Source organism: Teleopsis dalmanni, chromosome 2 (assembly GCF_002237135.1).
Source record: "Teleopsis dalmanni isolate 2A chromosome 2, ASM223713v2, whole genome shotgun sequence".
NCBI classification, from domain to species: domain Eukaryota; kingdom Metazoa; phylum Arthropoda; class Insecta; order Diptera; family Diopsidae; genus Teleopsis; species Teleopsis dalmanni.
The window spans coordinates 195,213,660-195,239,807 of record NC_051847.1 but is presented as its reverse complement, the minus strand read 5'-3'; the positions used below and the strand labels follow the sequence as shown (position 1 = coordinate 195,239,807).

Sequence of the window (26,148 nt, the reverse complement as noted above, 5' to 3'; positions counted from 1 at the left end):
GTGCAATTACATTTACGTTAATTATTGAGTAATTTTGCAACCGTAAGATAATATTTGAATTATCTAGACTTGAAGTCTATAGGTATATAAAAATCTTAACTAAAACCTCAAATAAATAATTATCGATCCGTTTTAATTATAAATCTGTTATTCGTGGCAATTTGTGACTAGTTAAAATAAAATTATTAAGGTTTATCCTCAAATCAGGTTAAAATGTTATAATAGTTGAGTTTAATATATAATAGTAAGATATTAAAAACCAGCACAACATATCACAAAAGCAGCCTACACACCGATAGATCACCACAACCTCGCTGAATCTCTACAATCCACTGGCAAGGAAAATTTATTTCCCAATTTCTAGTAAGATATTTTACTCAAAAACCAGCACAACATATCACAAAAGCACCCCACACATCAATAGATCACCACAGCCTCGCTGAATCTCTACAATCCACTGCCAGGGAAAATTTATTTTCAAATTTCTAGTAAGATATTTTACTTAAAAAGCAGCACAACACATCACAACAGCACCCCACATACCGATAGATTACCACAACCTCGCTGAGTCTCTACAATCCACTGCCAGGGAAAATTTATTTCCCAATTTTTAGTAAGATATTTTACTTAAAAACCAGCACAACACATCACAACAGCACCCCACATGCCGATAGATTACCACAACCTCGCTGAGTCTCTACAATCTGCTGCCAGGGAAAATTTATTTCCCAATTTCTTCCAAAATCAACCGTTTCGATTCGATTCCTGAATGATCGTCTTCTATGATCCACTTATAACTATGTCTAATCAGCAGTCACCACAATTAACCGTTAGCAAAAGTTTATTTCACAATTTCCCAATATATCCACCAATTCAATTATTATTAAGCTGTATTCCATCAAGAACATAGACTATTTACATAGAATCGCCAGGTATTTCTGTTTAATCCTACATATCTTAATTCATTAAATGATTTGTTAGTGTCATGCCAGATGGTTTTTCTTCAAGTGGTCCGAGGCTTGTCGGGTATTCGATTACCTTGCGGGTTTCATTGCAGGGCAACATAACAGACCTCTTTGTCATCAATTCAGTGACATAATAATTTTAATGTTTATCTTTCATAATCCATTTGTAACTGTGTTGAATCAGCGGGTTACCAAAACCCACCGTTAGACAAAATGCATTTCGCAATTTCTCTTCATATCGACCGATTCAACGATTTGAAAATTTTGAACCCTTTCTTTTAAGCTATTTTAAATTCTTTCTAACCAGTGGTTTACCATAACTCATCATCAGGTAAAGCTCATTTCATAATTTCTCTTCATATCGACCGATTCAACGATTTGAAAATTTTGAACCTTTTCTTATTAGCCATTTTAAACTGTTTCTAACCGGTGGTTTACTATAACTCACCAACAGATCAAGCTCTTAATTTCTCTACATATCATCCGTTTAAGTGACTTAAAAAATTTTAACCACTTATCCTCTATATCGCTTTTTAAACTGTTTCTTACCACCGTCTCATTATAACCGACCATTAGTCAAAATTTATGTTATTCCACAATTTCTTTACATGTCTACAAGTGCTCTATCAGCCATTTCAAAATGTATCTAATCAGGTGATCTTTATAATTCACTATCAGTAAAAATTTATTTGATACTTTCTTTCATTATTAACATATTGGTATATTCATTTTCCAAAAACTTATATCACTGTAGTTCTCATTCTTTGACGTGGAAGCTGTGTTGCATTCCTTAAAGCATTGTCTTTAACATGTTATACTGGCGATCCTAAGAATCCATTTAGACCTATTTTGTCCAAGCCTATAATGCTTTTTAGAGAGAAGTCATAAAGTTGATTTCAAAATTTCTTATTTAATTTACTTTTATAACTAACTAAACGCATTATTTGCTCATATTTTAAAAAAATCCTTTACTTAAGTTGTTTATTTCAATTATTATTACATTTAAATTTGTTTACTTTTAGGTATTTCTGTGTATACTTGATAGACTATACTTATAGAAAATTGTAATACAAACAATTCTCATATTCTTTAACTATCAATCTGATTATTATCGCATAAAGTATGTTTCTAATAAAATACAATTCTCATTTTATTTGATTGTAATTTCCAATATATGTTAGTGTTTTATTTATTATGTGTTGATTTCTTTAATACAAAAATTACACCAAGAGGTTTATTGATCTGCTCTCGACGTCTGTTACCACTATTTAGAAGGAACTAATTAAATCAATTTTTAAAGTTAATTTAACTATATTCAAATTCATTCTAGATTTAACTTAAATGAAATTGTGAACTTATAGAGATATGATACACCAACGTAAAGCTGAGATGGTAGTAGCAGAATCATGTTAAGACTGAAACTGCCATCTCCAATCCTTTTAAAAATTAACCTTTGAAATAGAATCGGAATATAATAAGTCTAAACAAAATTTCGATGCATTAGTTAATTAATCTGAGATGCGTATCAAGTTATTTGCATATTATTACTAAGTCACACACTTCTATTTTAAGTATATATGGATATGTCACTGGACATAGTCCATACACGCCTTTCTTTTTCAGATCGTAATAACTATTATTACGAACACTGTTTAATAGCTAGTTTAGGTAATCGGCCAGGGGTTCTTGCCAATAACTATCGTTGTGGCTATAGGTTAGAGTGAAAAAATATTAATCATCTACTTTATCACTGCCAGACATTTGCCAGAAGGGTTATATATCCATTATTATAAATATTAATATTACTCAAATGCTTTGCCAATGCCCGACTTTCGCCAGGATATATATATTCTTTCTATCAAGTGTATGTCTGATATAATAAATAAAGATACTATCTGTTTTATTAAAATTATAAAGTAGCTTTTTCTCCGCAACAAGAGTATCTTTCTCTATATAAGTTTTATTACAACTGTTAGTGTGGTATTATTATAGGTCCACTCACAGATTACCCGTGTCTTTTGCTACAAAAGTTTCTACTAATATCTATCAACGTCTATTTCGTTTAAGACAGTCGCAAAATAATAAACATTATTTTTTGTAATATTGTAACGACGATTCTGGAGACTCTCAGTAATAGATTATTGGATAATGGATTACAAGAAAAAAAGTATTGTTACACATGTACAGGAATGATTTTTGCAATTCTTAACAGTACATTCTCTTTGTTAATTATTGAAACTATATTGATTGAGAAAGATCCAGAAGTATTTCTAAATAACTTTATAGAGAGGGTATTATAAACCCTCGCATTTCTTTGTTATATGCGAAGAAAATGTAAGAATGTAATTTATGGAGTAAATGTAGTGAGTAAAAACTAAAGATTTGTTGATTAAATATGAGAATTTCTTGTAGAAGATCTATACCTTCATAAATGATCTATTTGAGAAAGCCAATTATTGAGTCTATGGAATGAAGATTTATTACTTAAGCTCACAAAATGTTTACATAAAAGGGCCCGACTGATTTTAATTTTAATTGAATATTGTTAAATTTATTGTATTTATAATGAAATTAAGAAAATATTCCCATTTTTATTATAATTATATGTATATAAATTATCTTAATTGAAATCGCAACGTTCTATTATTCGAACAACTGAACTGATAATTAAAAGTTTAAATAGAAGTAACTGACCACCGAACACTCATATTTACATTAATTTGATTATGTTGTTAATAATGTCGTATCGCTGGTTTCTGTGTATTTTTTCAATTGGCGCCTTCTACGAAGTTAGTCTGTTCCAACGTCGTTGTATGTGGGTCCGTAAGACTCGTCTAGTTGTCTGAATTCATTAATTGAGTCACTGCATTCAGTCGAAGTTCAATGAAATTCCACAGAAAGAACGCTAACGGATTAATTCGATTTTTATTGTTCTCTCTTTTATGGGGTCACTTAACAGTGAACTGAAATATAGGATTTCAAGTTGCCGTCAGTAGCAAGTAATGATTCATTTGTTTGTATATATATTACTTTATATAGATACATTATTATTCATAATGAAAACAATTACAAACAAATTCTTAGTTACTTATAAAAATAGTCATTTCCAAAAAATTTGAATAGAATTTTTGGAAGCAATCAGAAATCAGTATAAAGTCATTAAAAATTATTATATTTGTATTATTAATCTATTTATATTATTGTAAATAAGAGGTATGTAAAGCAAAAGAAACCAGATCTTTAGACATTTTTCATTATTCTTACCTATAATTTTTTATTAGTTCTTCAGATTAAAACTTGTAGTTTTGTTTTTCTTTACTTTTCGTTTACAAGGTTCTAGGGTTTACATCTGCTCATGGTTCTGATTACTGTTAGTATAAGTGACATTACTTATGACAAATGCCAGAGTAACTTGGCAGGAAAAGATAGATGTTTCAGTGGATATATTTAGTAAGAATAAAGGACAGCATAGACAACTTGTCTGAAGGAAACAAGGTTATACTTACACTTTATATAACATACTCAGTTGTCTGGGACTCAGTAGATTTTAGTCCCAATTTGTTACAAGTCAATAATTTCATTAAAAACCTGAAAGTTAAATTATAAACTTTGACCCTTTTATTTACTTCAGAAATGAAAATTAATGCGAATAATGGAGAATATATATGCATATACCATATAGTAATAGTTTTCTCAAAGATATAATAAATCACTTTCAAATCAAAAGGACTTAAAAAGGAAATTAATTAATATTCTGTAAACCTATTTTCGAAATTTCGCACTGCTTTAATTAGGACTTATAGGTCTTATATAATTAAATTGTGTATTTCAGATAAATAGACAAGTAAGGATCTGTCTAGAGAGTATGAAATAATTATCTTTTATTAGAACAACATATGTCTTTTATGATTAAATAATATATTTGAATTTATCTGTATTTAACTACTACTATAGATCATGTAAGGCATATACTTCTAATATGTGTGTGTATATAACAGTTAAGTATATAATTGTGCATATATGTTATATATTTAAGACTTTGTTAAAGACTGATTAAGCTTTGAGTTTTTTTTATGGTAGCACATTGCACCAATAGGTCCATGCAGATCTTTAGACTCATTAGCATGACGTAACCTATATAAATATATTGAAAGTTAAATATAACCTAATATTGTAGTAAAAAATGAAATAAATTCATTATCATTAAGTTATAGTCTTTTAATTCCTAAAAGAGTAGATTTTTTTTTCAAAATTTTTTTCTTAAATATTAACCGTGATTATAGTGTCCATATAGGACCTAAGCCTGTTTAACGACGGTCTTCCATTCTTCTCTGTTTTTTGCTTTTGTTTTCCAATTTCTTGTGTTAATTTCTTCTAAGTTCTGCCGCACGCTGTCTTTTCACCGTTTTCTTGGTCGTCCTCTTCTTCTGCTGGTTCCTACTTCGTTCTTATAAATCTTAAGCGGTACTATCTTCTTAAATATACTTCTAATTAAGTTTTTTATTTTGATTAAGTTTCTTATAAAAATATGTAAAATCCCACAATATTAATTCATTTATTAATATACCACAAAACTGATGATTAAGAGTATTTAAAACGTAAAGATTTTGATCTCTACTCGAATGCGATCAATAAGATTAATAAACAACGTCTGACCCAACTTCCAGGAATCATTATCGCTGCATGAATGAAACTGAGATCAAAGGATGCACAAAGTCAATTTCGTTAAGCCAAAATGAGGTAAAGGAAAGAAAAAACTTAAAAAAAACTTAAAAGAAGAACACTGAAAAACAAGAACCGAAGACGTAGTGATTCATAATAAAATAAACGCAGGTGTTTTTTGGTAGTCCAAGAAGAGCGCTCAGCTCATATCTTTCCGAAATAATTTATGAGTTCGCGTTAAAGTAAAAAATAAATGCAAAAATATTCATACGTAAACATCGCGAAGAAAACTATTAACTTTATATGAGGAGAAATAACTCAAGAATAGTTTCTCGTATGTAATAAATATTTAAGTGAAATAATATCTGGCAGTATCTGCTTTAAATGCGTTTTTATGGATTTTAATAAAAAAAATTCTTGCGTGATTATAAAGCAGAATAGATAGAAATTCAGTCGCCTATAGCGAGTCATTTTTGCGGGGATGACTGCAAATTTGGAATATTATTTGGAATTTTAGAAGAATTATAGAATCAACGTTTTTTAATTTATTATTTATTATTACTTAATTAGTGCCAAGTGTTAATACCGAAAATATTTAGTCATTCGTAATGTAGCGTTCTTTTACCTCCGTAAAATGTTTGTATCTTATCTTGTCTGATAATATCACACAAATGAATACATACTTTCTAGTAATTTCGAAAACATATTTTATCTTATCATACCGAACATGAATATTATCAATACAACAAAAATTTATTTATATATACGAGTATATATATTAAATTTATATACACTACTTTTCATAAGCCATGGTTCGCTTGCATTATTCCCAGGAAGTAAATTCCCAGTAAAGTAAAGTATTTCCAGTAAATTGCAATATAAAATAATGTGATAAAAAAGATAAAATGAAATTATTTATAATTTATAACTTTTAAAGTTTCTTTCTAAAGACTCTAAAACATAAATTATATCTTATTCTAAAGATATTATTTACATGAACTTGATTTTGAACATATTTGCAGCAATGTTTTGTTCTTGGCTCAATTTTTGCTCAGTATTTATTTAATGGATCGGTTGTTTCCAGGTCGTATGCATAGATACAAGTATTATCTCTAGTTATTAAGCATTGTAACTTATTTTGTTCGACAAAAAACATTGTTTCACGGTCTATAACGTGAAGTAGTTGTCCCATAAATTGAGTGTTTTTGATGTTAAATGAGAAGATTACACTATTTTCAGGCACAAAACATTTTTTTAAAATAATCTAGACTGCTTTAAATGAAATGTTTATAGTATCGATGCTCATCGATGAGTGGTAAAGGAGCACTGACTCTGAGCTTCAAATTTGGCAGGGCACGAGTTCGCTTTCCAGCATTTGCATTCTCAAAAAAAATTATTTATGAAGAATTAGGCCCAAAAATTATTTCCAAGATCACTGATGATGGGTATTTGACAATATTCGAAACAGCTGTATGATCAAAAATTCAATTAATTAAAATAATATAAAAATAATTTTTGTTGTTGTCGCTCATTACTATTTGAAATTTCTCTATTAAATACCACAGTTTCTGTTAAATTAAAAATAGTCACTTCTGTCATATTGACGTTAAAATCAAATTTAATCGATAAGTATCTCTAATTGTCGGTCGAATATTTTTGAGAACCAAATATTTGATTTCTTGGATGCGTTGTGTATCAATTTCATATTGATAGTCGACCAAGTCGAATTATAGATGATGTCTCCAACGCTTTCTTTGCCTTATTTGAATTCTCACTTCTATATCTTTCTCAACATATCTCCAGCAGAAATTTCATTCTTTGCTTAACGAACTAAAACGTTATAAGGATCGCTAAATAACCTTCTTGTTATTCACAAAGCATGTGCATAATAATTGGATAAATGCAGATATTGTCATTAAAATTGACACAAATGTCGAAGACAGTACCACACAAATGTCCAAGGTAGTACCACACAAATGTTATTTGGTAGTACCAAGTAATTGATCTTCAGGCCACTCATATTTCAATACCATTGCTCTACTAATACCACCTTGTTTAATCTATAGTCATGCCGAGCGGATAAGCCTCTCTTTGTTCACTAGCTTACCTGCGGTTCAGATAAGAAAGAAACAAGTATCATTCATGAACTCTGTCACTGCTCGGAATTTAATCGTCTATCCAATATTTATTCCCTGGCAGAAAGCATATATCTGCTTCATGTTTTTTCTTTCTTATTTTGCTTATATTGTTTGTTTTATTAAAATAAACAGAGTGGTTTTCCGGTTTATAGGTTTATTTCTAGTCAGTTACCGTTCTGTAAAAGTTTTTTTCTATTACAATAGGTGTCATCTCAAAAACGAAAGTGAATATGTTAATATCTCTATCATATTCTATCTGATATCCAGAGTCTAATTACTTTACGTTTCCATGTCACAAGTGTTTGTCTGATATCCGCTATGTGAATATCAAAAACATTAAGAGAGGACATAAAGACCGTAGTAGTTTCTGGTTTTGGATGCTGACATCTTTATCTTAAGTATGTTAAATAAGTAAACGTTCTGTAAAATGGTATTCTAATTACAATGTGCCTGTTTCTAAGATTGCAACTGAGTCAATGCTACAGCGAAGCGTTCTATAAATTCAACAGAATCAATAAATGTACTTAAATATAATACTGAATCTGTTGTACGAATATTTTTACATGACACTGTAGGACTTCTATATGTAAACCAATAAACGTAACTGATATTGGCTAGAGAATGTGTTTCCATAGAGCGATAATTCTATTATGTATTAGCTTTGGGGTACCTTAAACCGAATTGCTCACAGTTTTTTTTATTACTTAAAATATTTTATTTATAATATTTCATTTATAAAGTAGCTAAAAATTGCAGATAGCTCACCAATGATAATTTTTATCAATAAAAATTTTGCACATGAAACACGAACAAAAATTATATCTTATCAGAGCGAAAGTTATCAACGCGTAAAATTCGAAAGACTGAAAATTATTGGCAAAAGGTGCTTTAGTGTAAATCGGTAAATCCTACGAAAAGTTTAAACAAATTGTAAAAAATATTATTGTGCCAAAAAGTGATACTTTGAATATTTATATATACCATATAAGTACATACATATGTATATACAAATTATTGGAGAAGTGAATGAATATTAAAGTGCTGAGAGAACGGGATATATAAAAAAAAATTTTTGAAAAAATTAAAAGATTTTATTTTTAATATAAAGCTTGAAAATAGTACAAAATTAAAAAGAAATAAAATACAAATATAAATAAATTATTATATAAAAATAAATAAGTACCTACATTTACAATGGATTATAAAATACTTCTATTGGTAAGTCACAACTACTATATTGAACCTTAATTTAGTTATCTCTGGAAATGTTCCAAAATAAAAAGAAAGCGATTAACTGTTGCGTCAGATATGTATGATATAGGTATTAAAATCGTTTTGATATATAACAAATGTATAAAAGTATATACATGAGTATAGGTAGATGGAGTATTATAAAAATAGACATCAAACCTATGAGAGTCCCAATTATCTTGGAATTGTCATTTAGTAATCAAACTATATAAAATTATATATATGTATATAAATATATAATACATATGTATATTTTTATAAATATAATTAATAAAATTATTTTTGGTATTAAATGACGTCACTTTTAATATAAACTCTATATGGTAGAGCTATTCTCAAATAATGAATATTTGTTGAATTTGTTCATAATTTTGGTGTGTCATCCCAATATTTTGGCTGAATCTATTATTTTTGGGGGCAAGGTCAATATATTATCAACAATTGATAAAATCGATTAACATTTAGTTTACTAAACAAGAAATGTAGTTTAATCAAGAGTCATGGAAATAAGGTCTTCAATAACTAACTATGAGGGAGAAAAATATTTTTAAAATAATATTTGCTATTATTGGGTAGATAGTTGAAGTAGAAGGGCGGCAGAACATATCAATAACCTAGAAAGTCTTTTATATATTATTTACCATGTAAATTTAGAGAGAGATTTGTTGAATGCATAGATAAAACTGAGTACAAGGCCAATTACTAGAGTAGAGTGATTTAGGAATAAGTTGAAGAATTACAGGTTATAGCGCTTAAACCTGATATCTTTTTTCAGACACTAGGATTAAGTATTTCTATTTTGTCTATATTTAAATACCCTCTAGCTTTGTTGGGAATACTCGAATCTGTTACCATTTAGATCGATTGAGCTCTCTTCTGGTGATATAAGGTCGGGTTTATACAGCTGTTTAAAAATCTATTTTACAAGGATTAAGAATCAGTATATTTCTTTTGTAATTTGCGTACTGCTAAAATCTTGTTTCTGTAAACGGATGGTATATGTTACTAATAATTAAGGATTATTAAGGTCTCCAAATTAGAGTTACATTGTAAACCTTTGTAAACCTTTAGGAGTCCCCTTTCAACACTTTAGGAGTCCCCTTTCACTCAAGATCAATTACAAGATCTTCCACTAAACAACATTGTGAATTTCGGCAAAAGCTCTACGTGGTTTTAAGCCATGAGTTCTCTTCTATATACGGTAACACAATGGATCAATAGGCCTAAGTGGATCCTTAAGGGATCGCCGGTATAACATAATTTAACCAATACATTTATTACTATAATTTAGTACTAACTACAATAGAATCGAGATATTCAATGCAATATTTTTTAAAGCAAGAAAGAATAAGTATATTATATGGTAGGTGATATCAACAGATGGTACTAGAGTTTTTAGTAAGTTAATATTCAAAATTCATCTATTACATATTTTTGGTTTTATTAACTAGCAAGTATCTTTTTATTTCGTTCCTTTTATCAAAAAGTTTATATTAGAATTATATTAAAATAAATAACGTTCTGGTGTTTTGAGGTTCAAACCTCTGTCTAAAACATTTACCACCATTCTACACTAGGCATAATATATTGTTTACAATATTTTAAATGTTTTCATATGAACTTCTGTCGTCTCTGTATACGCCGACTCCAATATATACTTGGCAGTTTCGATTTCAGTCCTTAGTAGTTAAAAAAAATAGGTCATACTTTATATATAAATAGAACACAAACTAAGACACTGAAGTAATTGTAGAAATTTCTCTTTGTAAACCTGCCATATCGATTAATAAAATATTTACAAATGAATCAAAATTCAATAATTTTGTATATATAAATATTTTGATTAATTATAAATTAAGCTATGCGTTTATCATATTTATTTAAAGCTAGAAATAAATCACTTTCATACATTGTATATTAAATATTCGTACTCATATATATATTATAGTACAAAATCAAATAATACTTAAATATATACTACAGTATTAATCATTATATGTCGTATAAATATAATGACATAACAAAATAAAATGAATAAATAATAAATTGAATAGCAATTAAGCATTGTTTATTTATACATATATCGGAAAAATTTTGAAAAAGTTATATATATATTTATATAATAAATAATATTATTAATCAGTTATTTTAAACTTGTACTACATACATAAATTAAATATCTGGCATTATCTTTTTTATACATCTAACTTTACACAATAGATCAGCTCAGTTGCTATATATCATAATCCCTACCTAAAAAAAATTATTAACCTCGGTTAGGTTAGATTATACCGGCGATCCACTTAAGCGTATCAGTTCATTGTGTTACCTTATATATAGAGGAAAACTCAGTATTTAAAACCACCTAGAACCTTTGTGGAAGCTCAAAATGGTGTTTAGTGGGAGGTTTTGTAATTGATCAATATCCTCAAGGGGACTTCTAAAGTGTTGAGTCGCTGCTGTGCATGAGATGGGCAAAGACAGAGTAGTAGAGAGGCACTCTCAGCGTCTTCCCCAAAGCTGCGACAGGTATGATTAAAAGGGAGATTCAATCATCTAGTCTGGTTACCTATAATAATTCACCTAAATACTTTTAATTTTTTTTAGTGTTTAATTAAAAAATTCATCTATAAGATAAATATTTTTTGCGTTAATAAATACATAATTAAAATATTTTGGTTTATATACTATATTAAAATATAGTATATAAAATATGGACAAGGTAAGGGTATGAAGCTAGTGAAGTAGAACATTCAATAAAAAAATTAATAATTAAAATACAATATAAATAAATTTAATAAATAATAAAAACAAAATCAAAATAAATTGATTTAGAAATAAAATAATATTTAAGTAAAGTGATATGAATATTAAAACAAAATAAATTAGAAAAATGATTAAAACAAATAAAATAAGTATTGAAAAATAAATATAAATATATAATTAAAATAAGTAAACTCTAAACACATAAAGTTATAATAATGTGTATTTAGTTTGATTTATTTTAGAATCTCCCGAATTTTGAACAATCTCAACTTCAATAACATAAATATTATTATATATTTTATTTACCAGATATTTTTCATCTATGATAAGCAATATGATTTTTGATACATATATATTCAAAAATATAAACTTAATTATTTTATATATTTAAATTAATTCATTAATTGTGTACTATCTGTTATAGTAATCCAATTTCATTTAATTGCCAATTTTATTTATCTGGACTCACAAAAAGTCCTTATGCAAAATTTTATTCGATTTGCTTGAAATCTGAAGGACCCGCTACTTTATTGGCGGATAGATATACTGACAGATTCGCAGACATCACTTAATTGACTTGACTTATTATATTCATCTAGGTCTTATTCTTGTTCATCAAGATCTTGTCTTAAGATATTCATAAGATCTTCAACATCTCAAACATATTGATTAGAGCAATATACTTATTTATTCATAAAATTTTTGAAATTTATTTTTCGACCTATTTATTAAAATGGTTTTTTTTATATATTTTTATTTTAGCTGAAGGTCCCTTCTAGTTAAATAGTATATACTCTATATTTCGACTATATTGTACAATATAGACGATAGAATAAAGAGGACGACGTTTATGCAGTTTTAATAATAATAACTTATAATCGTAATCCTGATGATGAATCTCAAGGAAAGTCGAAAAATATATTTTAATAAAAAATATTAAAGTTTTATTATTTAACAAGAAGAGACCTACAGCTAGAATAAAAATATATTAAAAAAACCTTATTTATTCATAATAGAGTTAAGTATTGTATATAATAAGTACATGGGTACTAGCACGCAGAACAGTAATTTCTTTAAAAACTTTTTTTTTTTTGGAAAAATTATTAAAAAACAATCAAAAACTCTATTACATTTCTTATAAAATTAAAAAAAAAATATTTTATAAAAAATATATTATTAATCCATTCAGGCCAGAATTAAAAATGATTTGGAGGAGTAATATTTTTTAGTCCTCCAATTTTTATAATTAGTACAATAGTTATAATAAAAATATATTTACAAAAAAAAACTGTACACTTTTTGTTGTTTTTTTAAACTATATTTTTATATATATAAAATTTTCTGACATAAAATGAAAAATTTATTAAAATATTAAAGGATAGAACCCTGAAATTATTTACGAAGACTGACAAGCTTACCAACACGGCGTTATCGAATCTCAGAATGGTTACAGGCTCCTCGGGAAGGTATGGAGATCTGAGATCAATTATTGCTTAGTCTGATTAAGTAATAAACAATAAAACAGTCAAGGCGTAGAGAGGGGTTATGAAGAAACCTCGCAGTTTATAGAGAATAAAAGTGCTTAAGTGCACTGACTCAACTAGCCTCATTATAATAAATTAAAATTACACTAAAACTATATACAATTAAAATTATAAAAATATATTAAAATCAATTTTTAAAATCCAAAAAATATTAATTATTATGATTATTAAATAAGCAAATAAAATCAAATAAATAATTAAAAAAACTAAATTATATACTAGGCCTTATTTAAAATTTTAAGTAATATAAATTTAATAAAAAAATTCAATTGTATAAAATTAGTTTAAATAAATATATATAAAAATTAATAAACATATTAATAAAATAAAAAAAATAAATTAAAAAAAATTCCGCTGTTGGCTGGAGGTGCCGGGGTTTGAACCCGGGACTTCTCACATGCGAAGCGAGCGCTCTACCACTGAGCTACACCCCCTAACACACAACGCTTGTCAAAAGATTTATTTCAGTATAAGTATTTTATAAGAAATAAAATTTATTATAAAATATTTTAGGAGAAAAATTAATTATATTTTAAATTAAAAAAAATAAAATTAATTTTTTAAATATTCTACCATTGTTTTAATAATTTTTGCAGTTGTCATTAGTGCACTTCGGAACACTGCTGTGTCAGGTTAAAGCACAGCACGAAAACATACCATACCAATCTGTGACCAATATATGCAAGACATGCGAGTGCTTGACAGCTCAGGATGCCAACAAACATTATCATTACGTGCTGAACTGTGCTGTCAAGAAATTTGAACACATACTGGCGCGTTGGCCACCGGAATTTGGGAATAATCACAATGGTATGAATATACGATATAAATCATTTGAATTATTGAACCCATTATTTTTATAAAATTCTAGGCATAGATATAGTTGCTACCTACTCGGGTAACTATATTGATATACTACAGCAACTGCCGGCTACCAATTCCTCGCTCAGTTTCACCTGTCGCCATTGCAGTATTAAACACTTACAGGTGCCAACATTTATGGATGTGCCATATTTAAAACGTTTAGACATAAGTTGGAATGAGATAACCTCCTATGAACTGACACCGGATGTGTTTCGCGGTCCATATCGTGCGACGCGCTATGAACCGATCGCTTTAACAGACTTAGATTTAAGTAATAATAAGTTACACACACTGGACAGGAAGCTATTTGAGCACACACCAAATCTGACTAAATTAAATTTGAGTAACAACAAATTTGGTGTCTTGGATGTGCCAACAACTGTTGCCCTGGCTATGACGCCTAGTTTAGAGGTATGTGGTATTCTATAATATTTATAAATAACACTTAAACATATATATTTAAATTTATATCTTAGATACTTGACTTATCTTACACTGGGATTGAAACTCTAACGGATGAAATGTTCAAACCTTTAGTGAACTTAAAATCGTTAAACTTGGCTGGGAACAAGTTGACGGTAGTGCCAGCTGGTTTTAAATTTATTGGACAAAGCTTGGAGATCCTGAATTTAGCTGAAAACTCCTTAAAGGGTTTGACAGAACAAAATTTTGTGGGTCTTAAAGTGTTGAAGCGCTTGAATGTGAGCGACACAAAGAGTTTAGTAGCAATTGAGAAGCATACTTTTTCGCGCCTCGAAACTTTGGAGTATTTATACTGCTCACATAATCCTAAATTAGAGTATTTCGATCTGGATAGCTTGTTGCATTGTAATAATTTAACCTATGTAAGTATTTTAACTATTAAAAGAGTCATCATTAGATGCTATCATTGTTTTAACATAACCTATAATAATTTCAGATCCAATTTATTTTTGCTATTTATACTTTTAAGGTATAAGACCTTTCATAACAAACCTCGAATTGCGTTCAACGAAGAGAAAAAATTAATATTCATTATGAAAGCGCATTAGCTACTTTTAAATCAATTTATCCTTGTGTGCTATAAAGATCGGCAGTTCAAAGGTGTCACGAATAGTAGAGGCATCCCTGTATATTGCTACCTTAAACACTTTATTTTTTAGCATGAATTCATGGACAACTATTGTAACAAAAAAAATATAAACAAAGTCGAGTATCGACAAGACATAATGATGCAGTGACTTCTTTGAAATTTTTATTTCTTTGATTCTATTTCAATAAACTTTTCAACAAGCTTTCGCCTGGCATCTCTATACTTGAAAAACGTTTCCCCCGTACAGTGAGAACTGTCGTTGTCCAATTAAGATCAGGATATACTTACCTGTTAAACAATAATTTGTTACATACAAGCACGTTTATCTCTAATATATGCCCAAACTGTAGATCTACTTTTCTCGATTTAGTCTATCTGTTTACATGCTCTCATTTATTCACTAAATTGGGCTCTATGATTTTATTACTTCGACCCCCTAGAATAACAAGGGTTTTGATTCTTGACCCAACGTAGCACTGAAATTAACTAGTCAAAAATAAACACACAAAACTTTATAATACAAACATAAGCCAAAGTGACCTATTGTGAGATTCCAGAATTTACAAACATAGTAGATCAGATGACATATATCACAATTAGTTATACCGTCTAGTAGTCAGTCAAACTACTACGATAAAAACTCATTCACATAAATGCTGCTCTATAATAAAGCATACATTATAATCAAAAATTGTATGGGGCCTCAGGAGCGACCAGGCTTACAACTCGAAACCCCTAGCTTGTACTTACGATTACGCACCGTCTACCTCTCTAATAGGGATCGAAAATAAGACTGTCTGATTGCCTATAAATAGTAAGATAATTGACTCGGTTCCTAATAATTTAACCTGAAGGGGCTTCTATTATAGTTGAAAAAAAATAAAAAATACACTACGTCTTCAATTCGTTACAAGAACTCTAGTTCTAATATAATATTACCTACATTAAAACACCAAAATAACCTTTATTTATAAAAGAAATTCAAATATATTAATTTCACTTTCAATTCTAGTTGGATATTTCTCACTGTAACATCAGTACCCTTACAATTGGCATGGACCTCTCAAAAACAACAACACTTAACGGCACAAATCTAACGTTACCGCAACCCTGGCCAAAATTACAAGTATTTGAAACAACCGGTAATCCGTGGCTCTGCGATTGTGAACTATTCCAATTGTTGGAATTTGCTGGCTCACATCATCAACGCAAAGAAGCGGAAACACGTTGTGACTCTCCATATCTATTAGCCGGTGCCAGGTTTTCCAATTTAACTGCTGAACAAGTCTGTTCCATGCAAATACCGAAAAAGTATCATGTCGTAGATGAGGATCCACCACGTTTTCTCAGAAAACGCTATATTATACTAACAGCCATAATAGCATCAGTAGTGTTGATTTTGGGACTTATGATTGGTTTTGTGGTATCTTGCATACGTAGACGTTTGAAGCGAGACGACTTCGGTGTGGAACCAATAAGATACACCAGCGTTCGTAGTAGTAATTTATCAGCCTTTTCGCATGTTAACTCTAATGGAAATACTAATAATGCATAAGACTTTGTTACAAATTTACTTTAAATATTTAATTTAAGCGATACGGCAAAAACAATTTAAAAAAAGTTTATAGTATTTTTTTACTTAATTTTAGAGTTGGTTTAGTTGTAAGAAGAAAACACACACTTTTTTGTTTTTTGGTTTTATTAAATAATTTATATAAACGAATTTTTTTACCAAAGATTATATAAAGAAAGAAAAATAAATTATATAGTATTTTTTTTTTTTTTGTAAGATGACAATGCATTTGTGTATAGAAATTTATAATTTTTTAAGTAATAATATAAATAATTTTTAATAAAAATTAAAAAAAGAGAAATAGTTCCGTGGACGTAAAGCTGAGGCTATGTGCATCCAAACTTAAAGTTAACAACAGTTTTATATGATTAAGGCCAGTTTATAAGTATAACAGACATATTTTTAAAATATATGTAATATTTTGTAATATATACAATAAATAATTTTTGAGTTATACATTATATAAAGTGTAAGTTTAAAATTAAGTAAGCTTGTTTGTAAATTTAATATATTTAATATAAAATTGTTTACAACGTTTGCCATTTTTAATGTACTTAATAAATCATTTAAAAACCCAGTACCCAGTATAATGTTTTTTATTTTAAAATAATATAATAATTTTTTCAAACCACTAAATTCTATTTAAATAATCTTTTTTAACAATTATACTAATATTTTTAAAAATAAAATTAATGTAAAAATTAAAATGTTTTTAATAATAACATTATTATTTTAATAATATGATTATAACAATAATTGATTATAACATATAAGCATTTAAAATTTACTTCAAATAATTCATAAATGTCTACGCATATTAAAACCAAATGCTTATATTATAAATAAATAAATAATAATAGAAGTACTAAAATACAGTTTAAATTTAAAAAACATATTCATATTATTAATTTCAAATTATAAATAAAAGTCTTAGAAAAACTCTCTGTGAATCAAAGTAATCACACGACATAATTTTATAAATAAAATAAATTAATTTTAAAAAATTATTACAAACTTAGTTGTTTAATTACTGAATTCAATTTCAATATAAATATTTTTAATTTTCAAATTTATTGTATTTATTAATCATTTTTAGATAACAAATGTTGGCTTAAAGCAGGCCATTGTATTTATTATAAAGATAAATAAATAATAAATAAATAAATTGATTTATAAAATGTAATTAATGAAAGTAGAAAGTAATGAAATAAAATAATAATAATATAAATGTATTGATAATAATGACAAAAGAAAAAAATAATATAATTTTATAAAAATTATATAATAAAAACATATAAAATCAAAACGATAAAAAGAAATAATAACAAAATAATAATAATATATAAAATAAAGTAATAATTAAACCAAAATATATAATAACAATATTCAATGTAATAAATATTATTAATTAATATATAACATGTAATAATGTAATTATATATATAATATGAATACAATAATATTATAATGATATAAAAACTAATATTTTATAAATAATAAATAAATAACATAAAATAATAATGATATAAAATAATAGTAATAAGAAAATAAAAAAAATAATGAATAATAACTGAAATAATAATATTAAAAAATGTAAATTACAATGATACAATTAATAATAAAATAATAAATGAAAAATAAGTAAAATTATAAATAATGATGTAAATAATAAATAGTAATAAAATAAATATAAAATATTATAATTAAATAAAATTATAAAATAAATTAAAAATAATATGATATCGTAAAGAAATGAAATAATGATGATGAATATTAATAAAATAAAAAAAATAATAATAACAAAATATCAAAAATAATAACAAAATAAAAAAATAATAATAATATACAAACATTGTTGATAATAAAATAAAATAATAATAACATAATGAAATAATAAAATAATTTTCAATTTGTAGTAGTCTAAAGTAAGACACTAAACTTTCCAAAATTTATTTTATATTTAATAAGTGATTGAATAAATAAATTTTGAAATACATAAAGTAATATAAATAAATGTAATCAAATTTTCTTTTTTTTATTAAGAATTTTTAAATCGTAGTTGAAGCTTTTTTTTTTAGTTTTTTTTAAATATCTTTTTTAAATTATTAAATGACAATTTTAAATATTGCAAACTCTGTTAACAATAATTAAATTATCTACAAATATTTTTTTAATTGAATAATCTTATTAAAAATAAAATTTTAATAATTTAAATGTAGCCACATTTCTGTTTTTCTAATAATTTGATCACGTGCAAAAAGGACTGTTTAAATAAAATTAATATATTTTGAAACAATTTCACAAATTAAATTACAATTTTGAATATTTCTAATTATAAATATTGAAAAAAATTAATATTAATTTTTAAACAAACATTATTCAAATATTTTTTTATATTGCAACCTAAAATAGGGAGGCTGCACTTTTCATAATTTAACAATAGCAAAATGAAAACATTTTATAAATGAAATAAATAAATTTTTTAGTAATTTCACAAATACAATTAACACATCAATTTTAAAACATTCGAACAAACAATTCTAATATAATTTATTTTATCTTTAGAAATATAAAAATTTCATTCTACATATAATACTTTTCAATTAATATGATTTTAAGTATATAAACTTGCCCAAAAATTTTTCTAACAATTTTAACAATGATACAATAAATTTTTATAAATTTATTTAATTAACTTCATTGATATGAGCATTTTAAAAGTCATTTACTGTGAGAACAATAAAAAAATAAATACAAAAAATTATCTAAATTTTAATAACAATGAGTAAATATAAAAATATGCGCAAAAATTAAATTAATTATTATGAAAATATTATCTTATCACTGTACCAAAACTAACTTTCATAACAACAACAAATTATATAACTGATAACTGTGTTTATATGATAAGAATATAATACATATATACTATATAAGTATTTATGTATTTAAGTAATGAGTTAAAGATTTTTTTTAAAAAAGAAAAGTAATAACATTAAAGAAGACTTTAACAAAGGTTCTTATTATAGTTATATATGCATAAATATAATCAACAAATTATACATGTTTAAAATTTTTTAGATATAACAATTTTTCGATTTATTTTTGTAAAACTCGCTGATCTGAGCAACTTTTTCCATTAAACTGTATTTGGATATAGCTTGATTCTACAGATACCGTAATCAACGTTTCTATAATGTCCAATATCAGAAAAATCAAGCCTTATGATGCAGTGGAAAATGCTACTTCGAATAAGTTTTACAAAAATCCGTCGACTTATTGTGTGGTACACAAAAATTGTATATAAGCAATAAATTTTTACATTATGCAGCGCACAGACCTATAATCGCGGACAACCCAGGTTTAAAATTTCCATATAAAAGTATGTAAATCTGCCTTAGTGGTAGCTACAATAGTTCAAATGCTTAAAGTTTTATATTAGAAAATTTCAAGCCAAGCGCTTTTCGGTTTTATTCTGCATTGGCCATTACGCTTTACATTACTTATTTACAAATACATTTGTTAATTTGTTGTTGTTAATTTTGGTTTAAAAAAATTATATAGAAAAGATAATTTTGTTAAAAATTTTTTAGAAAAAGTTTTAAAAAATTCTATGTTTTCTATATAATTTTCTTTTGTTATAATTAATTGCTTTTTAGCAATTATGTGAGAATATTTCTTTTAAAAGAAGAAAGTGTATATATTTTAACATTCACTCTCTAGAATATCCTCTTTACCGGTTGCTTGTGTAGGCAATTGTGTCGCAATATCCAACTTAAATAAACTGATGGCTTGTTTTTGTGCCAGAAAATTTCGTACCTCAGCATAATTATCCTGTTCCTTAAGAATTTTCTTACGTCGCTCGTATTCCAAATCAGCTGAGCCTACACTACCACTATCACTCTCTTCACTATCAGCATCGTTATCATCATTACGACTAACTTGGTTAAGATACTTTTGTTGAGCTGGATTTTCAATTGGCTTATCACATATAGTAACTTTTTTCGTCTTAGTTGTTGATGTTGTTGTGCCTGCATTATCCAATAATTGATCAACATTGATACCTTTAGCAGCTAATACTTCACGTTCTTTTTGCAGCATTGACTCTCGAATAGGATCAATACGATCCTTTAATTGTTTTAACACTGGACGAAATTTTCCTTTAGTTATACGCTTTTCAAAATTTAATATTTCCATTTCTTGCGCATTTTTATTTGTTTCTTGCTTCTCTGCAGCTTCCTCTTTCTCTTCAGCTTTTGCTTGTTGCTCATCATACATATAAGCATAGAAATCATCAGTTTTAGCTGCTTCATTATCATTTTCAGATATTTCTACACGGAGTATACTTTCTGGAAATTCATCATCTGCTACAGCATTGCTATTTATTGCGCTCTTGTTGTTCTCATCAATAATTTTGCTATTAAGAAATTTGTTGTACATCAACATTAAGCGTTGGAAATCATCAAAGCACACAGATAAAGCGTTCTCAATACCATGCATATTATTTGCGACTTGTAGTAATTGCTTGGCATTATCTTTTTTTTCCGCTTCGGTTGCATTAAGTTGTTGTAAGGTTACATCTAAAGCCTGACATTCACCTGCTACAGCCACCATACAGGCACTGAGTTTTAGGGAGGAGTCCTGCAGCACTGCTATGGGGTCATTACGATTCTTAACGCACTTTGTGCTGTTAAGTGTTTCAAGCTCTTGTTGCTTCTTTTTATTCAATTCAATGGATAAGTTTTTAAAATGATTCTCCTCCTCTAAAACTAATTGTCGTATAAGACAATCTATTTTTACTAGCTCCGCATTTAAACGACTGATAGATGGGTAAGTGGTTATGGTTAAAGCCAAACGTAAAAGGAACTGTGATTGTATGTAAGCAAATATATTGTGAAAATCCTAAAATTTAATTTTTTATTATTATTGTTTTCTTAAATTAAATAATTAATAAAAACCTTTATATGCTTTGGGCTATAATCTGTGACATTATTTTTAAAATATTCACACTCTCGTAATTCTTCGATGGGTGAATAATGTTGTGAAAACTTAGCTGGGATTGGATATGTGATTTCCAGCTTACGTATTGCATCATAAAGTATTTCTGTAACTTCCTTCGTAGATGTTATGCAGTCCCAAGCGCGTTCTATTTGACGTGATCTATAATATGCAATGATAAATAAAATTTATATAAAACATATATACCACAAAAAAATTTAAATATTTTTACTCAATTAATTCCTCCGGTTTCATTATAATAATTTCATTAAAATACGTCATATTGCGTCTTATGCAGTTGCCAAACTCATCAATGGTGCGTATTAAATTATCCAATTCCCGTTCCACAATTTTATTTCGAAATACAAATACATTCTTTACCATGTACATGGCTGTGAAGCCACTAGTTAGCAACAAAGTCGGCAATAAGGTGAACCGCAAATATTTTGGTGTGACGAAATGCTCCAAAATTGTCCCACCAATTAAAGCGCATGTATTACGTGCTGTGAATATATCATTGGCAAGTTGTTTATCCTTAACCGTACCTACGTTATTATTTTGAGTGTCTACCACATCCTTATACGCCGGATTATCTTCCATGTACATTAAGCAATGTTCCAGCGCCTCGACATGTTCAACTAGTAAACGTTTTGAATATAAGATTTTGTTGATAAGGCATTTTGTAATGGCCTAAAAGCAAATGGAAAATTATTAATCAATAATACATTAAAAATAAATTATTTTGGTGAACACATGGCTACACCGGCCGCTAGTCCTTTTTGCCCTTTCGCAACATTTTTACTACGCACCTTTTTTTGTTTAAGCTCATCTTTAACGTGATGACTAATATTTATTTTCAGCTAAAAGATATTAAAAATTCATTATCGCTCAATTAATACGTATAATCTATTTTCGTTACCAACCTTCATATTGTACTATTTTATTTTTACTAAAAAATCAAAATAAAATAAATATTTGATATTGCTTCTTCTAAACTTTCGCTACCATTCACAATAATATTCACAATAGTACAAGTGCATTAAATTTTAATATTACAAATGGAGACAATTTACACGATGCGTAATATATATATGCATATATTAAATAGCATATATCTAATTAGTTAATATATAATATATAAAAATATGTATTATATAAAATTTAATGTATAAAACCGCACATTTACACAGAAGCATTTAGTGCATGTCAAGGTGCATCCACACCAAAGCGAACACTTGCGAACGAACGAACTTTTGCAGGTACAATTACTTGCGAACCTTCGTTCGCTTTGCTTTGGATGCATCTTCAGATAGCAAATATATTGTATATAGAATTTTAAGTCATAATAAATAAATTTGGAGTTATTTTGTTTTTTCTAAAGAAATTATTGAGGCAATCAATTTATTTAATTGTTTTATTAAAACAGTAGAAACAGTATAATCTCAGTGATAATGGGTTAGATTTATTGGCTTTTTAGTATTACAAACTTACATGTTTTGTAATGTGAATAATTAAATATTCGTTAACAGCCTATAAGCAATCTTATACTAATATAATAATTTATTTATTTGACTGAACTTAGTTTATTCATATATTTCATAGTAATATCGGCAGCATTGCAGTTTAATAGCATGTTTAGACTATCTTACTTAACTCATTTTTGGGCTTATTTCGGTGGAGTGTAGGCGTGTAGGACGTAGTTACATTTGTGATGCAAAATCTATATAAAATTCATGTAAGGATGTGCGAGGTAAACACGTACTTATAATTTAAGTCTATTGAGTCTGTTGGGTTTATATATTATAAAGACTATTACTTAAGTCAATTGACTTAATACATGCCACTTCAAAAATTGAAATATGGCAATTATGGGTGCAAGTTTTAACAAACATAAAGAGAAAATAAAGGAGAGAATCAAAATAAAATTCAAACAAAAACAAATTGTAAACAAAAATATAGAAAGATGTGAAAACGAAAATGCTTTTCGTTTTTTCTTGTGTTTCAATTTTCGTTAAGTTCAAGTTAAGGTGTAGGGGATTAAATGTCTTGATTCGCATATGTTAAACTGAAGTCTAAACATGGCATTATTTATAAATAATTAGATTTGTTTGTGTTCTATTATCACATACATATGTATATATAAATGTGTTCAAATATTGAAACAAATTTTTGTTGGACTGTACTCATTTATACAGTAATGTATAATATATATACCAACATACATAACTATTTACAAATCTTACTGAACTTGGTGTACTCCCTTTTGCGGTTCCATAAAATTTAATATAGTGTGCTACAAAAAAGGCTTCATGAACTTCGAGATCATTGTTTTCTATAGCAACGTCTCTTCCAAATTGTTTACGAGAATCGGTATTTCTTATTTTTTGATAAATTGATTACAATGGCATAGTATTATATCAGCTGTCTCAACACAATTTTTGCTACTCTATTATGTATTAAGACCTATAATATACGTATGAATGTATGTGATTATAGGAGCGATTGCATCTAGTTCCGTTCAATATCTATAAAGGTCACTGCGTGGAAATTAGGAATTTGTTCTCAATTTTCCGCGAAGCTAACAGCACATAGATATGGCAATACGTATAGACATGGCTATAATCATATTTATGACTGGTTAATTTTAAGATGTTTGCTGGATAGCCCAGAATAGTGTTTATCTTCCGACAAGTACATGTACTAAAATAACTAAATTACCAATTAGAGTTTAGAACAGACTGCAGTCCCGCTTTCTAATTAAAACGTAAAATTAAATTTGAATATATATATCATCGTATAATGAGATAAAAATGTTTTTTTTTTTATTTAGTAAAACTATTTGAAGTCTCTCCCGAAATAAATTTCTGAATACGGTACTGTTAGAGTAAAAATATTATTATTTTCCTTTATATCTGAAAAAAATAACCTGCTTATTAACTGAACTTACATGCGAGCTAATAATACTACACTTTTTCAGACTGAAATCTTAGCAATTACAGAGGTCATATCAGTTAAATGTAACCCACATCAAGTATAGTTGAGAGGTTAGCATAGAGAGTCAAATGGTAATAAAGTTGTTCTAATCTTTCACCATTAAATTAGCTTTGAATCGGAAAATTTAGAATGGAAATCAGTAGGTTAAATCGACTTGCTGATATCATTCTAATCTGTGTTTCAACCGAACATAGAAGAGATTGAAAAATAGATTTTGATGCTTCTATGAATGTATTTTCGGTGCTGCAGATTTCTATTCTTTTGGAAATAATTAACAGGCATATTTAACTATATTTATTAAAGTTAGGTATTATTTAATACCTGTAAGTAAACCTCTGTAATATGTCGGTCGAACTAGCTTCTGTATTTACTTATCAGGTCTTGGGTAGTCATTAACAAAGATCGTAACAATATTGCTCGTGTTATTGCCGCTCTTTCTGGCTACGCATGGAAATGATCTATTTTTTTTTGTGATTCTGTAGCTTTGTCTAATAGAATGAAGATTTTCTGATGTTTATGGAAGATCTTTTTTATAGTTTATTGGATTGTTCTCTTCGATAAAGATATATTCAAAGGGTAACTGCCGAACTGTGGCATATGCAAGAAATCACAGGGTTTCAAGAACGGCCGTGTCTACATCTCGGACCAACTCGTTAATCACGACGACCAAGTGTCATTCACCACCTCTCATGAGATTGAAAACCTCCCATGAATGTTTTCACTTTAATTCCACTAAACGGGTATATTTTTTTAAGTAGTTATAACTTATAACCTTTTAATAATAAATTAATATATAACAATTTTTTTAGTTTTTATTTTTATTTGTTTTCATTGACTTTTTTTAACAAATTCTGTTGTAAATAATATCCCATCGAAAGTAAAACTATCTAAAATTATACATATATAAAGTATTATTAACAAAATTAGCTATTAAAGGTAGTGTATAAAAAGTACTTTGCTTTTTTTTATCTATCAAGAGCCGTAGAGGCATTTAATCTTTACTTGAGAGTACAAGCTTACATTTGTTCGGTTTTGACTTATCAAAAAAATATGTATATATTTATATTTTATTTGTTATTTGTTATAAAATTAACACAGATATATAATTCAATTATTAACTCAAAATATAATTTTAATAACAAAACAATTATAAAGATAAAATCAATTCAATCAAATAAAGTTAAAGAGTATCTGAGGCAATTGTGCGGTACTTAAAAGATTGAATGATAAATTCTATGAAATGTTTACGGCTGATAATAAATACTTTATTTTCAGTTAAGATACTTAGTATTGTTTGTTTAACATTTGTGTTTATTATCAT

At 27.3% G+C, this 26,148-nt stretch overlaps 2 protein-coding genes and 1 non-coding gene across 3 annotated transcripts; 1 reads left to right on the top strand and 2 right to left on the bottom strand.

The window, feature by feature from the left end:
- Positions 1 to 8,892: 8,892 nt before the first annotated feature.
- LOC119678453 (leucine-rich repeat-containing protein 70-like) lies at positions 8,893 to 16,934 on the top strand. Its single transcript, XM_038090284.1, has 5 exons — positions 8,893 to 8,983; positions 13,923 to 14,136; positions 14,198 to 14,601; positions 14,667 to 15,035; positions 16,275 to 16,934. The coding sequence occupies exons 1-5, from the start codon at positions 8,960 to 8,962 to the stop codon at positions 16,815 to 16,817; spliced, it is 1,554 nt and encodes a 517-aa protein (XP_037946212.1). The 5' UTR covers positions 8,893 to 8,959; the 3' UTR covers positions 16,818 to 16,934.
- Positions 13,689 to 13,760, bottom strand: Trnaa-cgc. The gene has a single exon. It is a non-coding gene; the product is annotated as a tRNA-Ala (tRNA).
- A 3,549-nt stretch (positions 16,935 to 20,483) lies between the features above and the next one.
- On the bottom strand, positions 20,484 to 22,762 carry LOC119676494. Its single transcript, XM_038087733.1, has 5 exons — positions 22,757 to 22,762; positions 22,643 to 22,693; positions 22,066 to 22,523; positions 21,794 to 21,995; positions 20,484 to 21,737 (listed from the first exon to the last, which is right to left on the bottom strand). The coding sequence occupies exons 1-5, from the start codon at positions 22,760 to 22,762 to the stop codon at positions 20,541 to 20,543; spliced, it is 1,914 nt and encodes a 637-aa protein (XP_037943661.1). The 3' UTR covers positions 20,484 to 20,540.
- Between the last annotated feature and the right edge of the window lie 3,386 nt (positions 22,763 to 26,148).

Coding starts and splice junctions, on each gene's coding strand:
- LOC119678453 (XM_038090284.1), top strand. CDS start 8,960: ATGGATTATAAAATACTTCTATTG. Junction 8,984..13,922: donor ATTATAAAATACTTCTATTG/GTAAGTCACAAC, acceptor TAATTTTTGCAG/TTGTCATTAGTGCACTTCGG. Junction 14,602..14,666: donor CTATGACGCCTAGTTTAGAG/GTATGTGGTATT, acceptor TTTATATCTTAG/ATACTTGACTTATCTTACAC.
- LOC119676494 (XM_038087733.1), bottom strand. Junction 22,524..22,642: donor ATGAGCTTAAACAAAAAAAG/GTGCGTAGTAAA, acceptor ATTTGCTTTTAG/GCCATTACAAAATGCCTTAT. Junction 21,996..22,065: donor AAACCGGAGGAATTAATTGA/GTAAAAATATTT, acceptor TGCATATTATAG/ATCACGTCAAATAGAACGCG.